We start from the raw sequence: 2,566 nt of genomic DNA, 5'->3' as shown, positions 1-2,566 counted from the left end.
AAAAAAAAAAAAAAAAAGTGACTTGTTATCATGTTTATTATGTGTATCTAGCACTTAGTACCTCCCCTTTAAATGTTTGTGTGCTTCTGTGTCTGTGAGTGTGTCACGTGAGAGTGGATCCCGTGGGGGCTGAAAGAGGGCATCAGATCCTTGGACACTGGTTATAGGTGCTGGAACCAAACTCAGGTTCTCTGGAAAAGCACCAAGGACTCCTAATTGCTGACCTCTCTCCAGTTCCTAATCTCAGTTTTTAAAAAGTGTTAATTGTGGTGATGGTTGTGAATATCCAAAACCCATTAGATTGAGTGCTTTGAATGGGTAAGTTAAATGGTATCTAAAATTATAACTTTAAGCATATTTTGAAAAGAATTGATTGAAAGAACTGAGCATGGTGGTTGTATAGAAGACAGGAGGATCATGATTTCAAAGCCAGACAAAAGTGCACAGCAAGACTGTCCAAAGGAAAAACAAAACAGCTGCTGTCAGCCTTCTGTGCAGAATGGTTCATTCTTTCTGGATGGTGTTTTGTTTTGTTGCTGTTTGGTTTGGTTTTGTGTAGTTGCTTTGAAGGAGGTTGGTGTTTTTGGTTTTTGTTTTGTTTTGGTTGGTTTTGGTTTTTTGAGACTGGATTTCTCTATGTAGCTCTGGCTGTCCAGGAACTCACTGTAGACCTGGCTGGTCTCCAACTCAGAGATCCTCCTGCCTCTGCCTTCCGTGCTGGAATTACAGGCGTGTGTCACCACTGCCCAGCCCATTATTTCTTCATGTCTTTTTATTTGGATGGTTTCCTTAGTCTATATTGTCTTGGTGTATTTATTTTCCAGTCGCTGGGTGAGCCGAAATGCCACAGCACAGCGCCGGAAAGAACGCCTGCGCCAGCATTCTGAACACATTGGACTAGACAATGACCTACGGGAGGTATGCGGTCCGCCTGCCCGGGGTGCAGTCACCTCACTTTAAAATATGATTTTCATACTGAAGTGTAACAGAAAGCATTTCTCCAGTTTTGTCCTCTTATTCCTCTAAAATAGTGTTAAATCTAATAGAAGCTGCGTTCAGGCTAAAGTTTCGGTTAATAGGTCTCCTGAAGGGAGCAACATTGAGGTACACATATATCTACATTTCAAATATAATTTAAGGTTAGTAAGTAAAGATATATTAATGTATTCTTTCTTTTTGGCTTGCTGACCATTTTTTTTAGAAGTGCCAGAACTGTTTTTAGATATAGATCTATATGCTTTATTTGTATTCATTGAAAATAAAATTCAAATTATGTTTAAATAATTGTTTCATCTCGTCATCAAAAAATGCAAACAAAAATCTTGTTCATTGTTTCATAAACTCAAATGTGTAGAAATACAACAGAAAACATTCCAAACTGAAGCCTTTCTTGTCCATTGCTTTTCCTTCACTGCCATCTCCTGTGCTGTGACCTTATCATATGCATGCAGGTTTTGCTTCTTTTTTCTTTTTCTTGTTCCTTTTCCTTTTTCTACTTTTCTGTCATTGAAACATCGCCATCATCTTAGCCTTCGGGGGAACTTTTGGTCTGTCAGAACTCCATGGCATTCTGGGAGTGGGATCAGGGCCCAACTCCTCCTGCACGGCTTCCTAAAAAGTCCTTCTCTGAGTGCTGCCTGGTATGTTTTTGCCCTGAAAGTGCTTCCCAAGATGTCCCTGAATCCTGTCTTTGGTGTTTCTGGAATGGCGCGCACACACAGGAGTGCATGTAGCATGTTTTGCTCTATGCTTCATCTTGTGTTTTCTGCCTGTTTGTGCTAGAATGTGCTCACACAAGTAATTCTATGCTATTGACAGTAAAACGACATTCAAATCCCAAGTCATTGGGGTGTGTATGTATATACACGTGTGAATATATCCTCGATAACAAATTGCTTTTCTTCTAAGTGGGAGAGGAATATAAATTCTTTCTTATTTTAAGTCTTTTTTCCCCACAAGTGCAGAAGTGGCTGAGTATCACTTTTTCTTTGCTAGATGTTTGTTTTCACACCATTTTACTTTCCTGGTCTACATTTTGTGTTTCTGAAAGCTCCCTCACTCATCATCATAGACTGTGAGGTTCTATTGTCTAACTTGACATTTTAGCTGACGAGCAAGAAGTTTGCCCACAGTTAAATGGACGTCCAGAGCAGAGCTGAACACAGGACCCCTAATGTCCAGGCTCGGGCGGGTATCTTCCCACTGTTTATACATCCCAGTTTGCTCTGACCCTGCTCACCTGAGAATACAAATGGTCTAAGACTCTGGCTTACAACTTTTTCTTGTTGTGTCATTAGTTTACATTTATAGTAGTCTTGTCTTCCAGTAAGTTAGCTCCAATTAGAAGGTTAGAATCTCTATTAGAAAACTGTGGAGAAGGTACTTAGTTCCAAATTCAGTGTTTACTAAACAAGATTACAATTTCTTTTTTTTTTTTAAATATTTATTTATTATGTATACAATATTCTGTGTGTAGCTGGGCGGTGGTGGCGCACGCCTTTAATCCCAGCACTTGGGAGGCAGAGGCAGGCGGATCTCTGTGAGTTCGAGACCAGCCTGGTCTACA

The 2,566-nt window shown here is 40.1% G+C and overlaps 1 protein-coding gene across 3 annotated transcripts in view; it reads left to right on the top strand.

Annotated features, from left to right (window-relative positions):
* Dennd5b (DENN domain containing 5B) overlaps positions 1 to 2,566 on the top strand; it is a 120,127-nt gene that overhangs the window by 75,741 nt on the left and 41,820 nt on the right. For all 3 annotated transcript variants that reach the window (XM_005364627.2, XM_005364628.2, XM_026787881.1), the window contains one exon: positions 825 to 918. In XM_005364627.2, coding sequence (XP_005364684.1) covers positions 825 to 918 — 94 coding nt within the window. The remainder of the gene's footprint in view (positions 1 to 824; positions 919 to 2,566) is intronic.

This window comes from Microtus ochrogaster (assembly GCF_000317375.1).
Source record: "Microtus ochrogaster isolate Prairie Vole_2 chromosome 14 unlocalized genomic scaffold, MicOch1.0 chr14_random_2, whole genome shotgun sequence".
Lineage (NCBI taxonomy): Eukaryota > Metazoa > Chordata > Mammalia > Rodentia > Cricetidae > Microtus > Microtus ochrogaster.
This window is presented reverse-complemented; position numbering and strand designations above follow the sequence as displayed.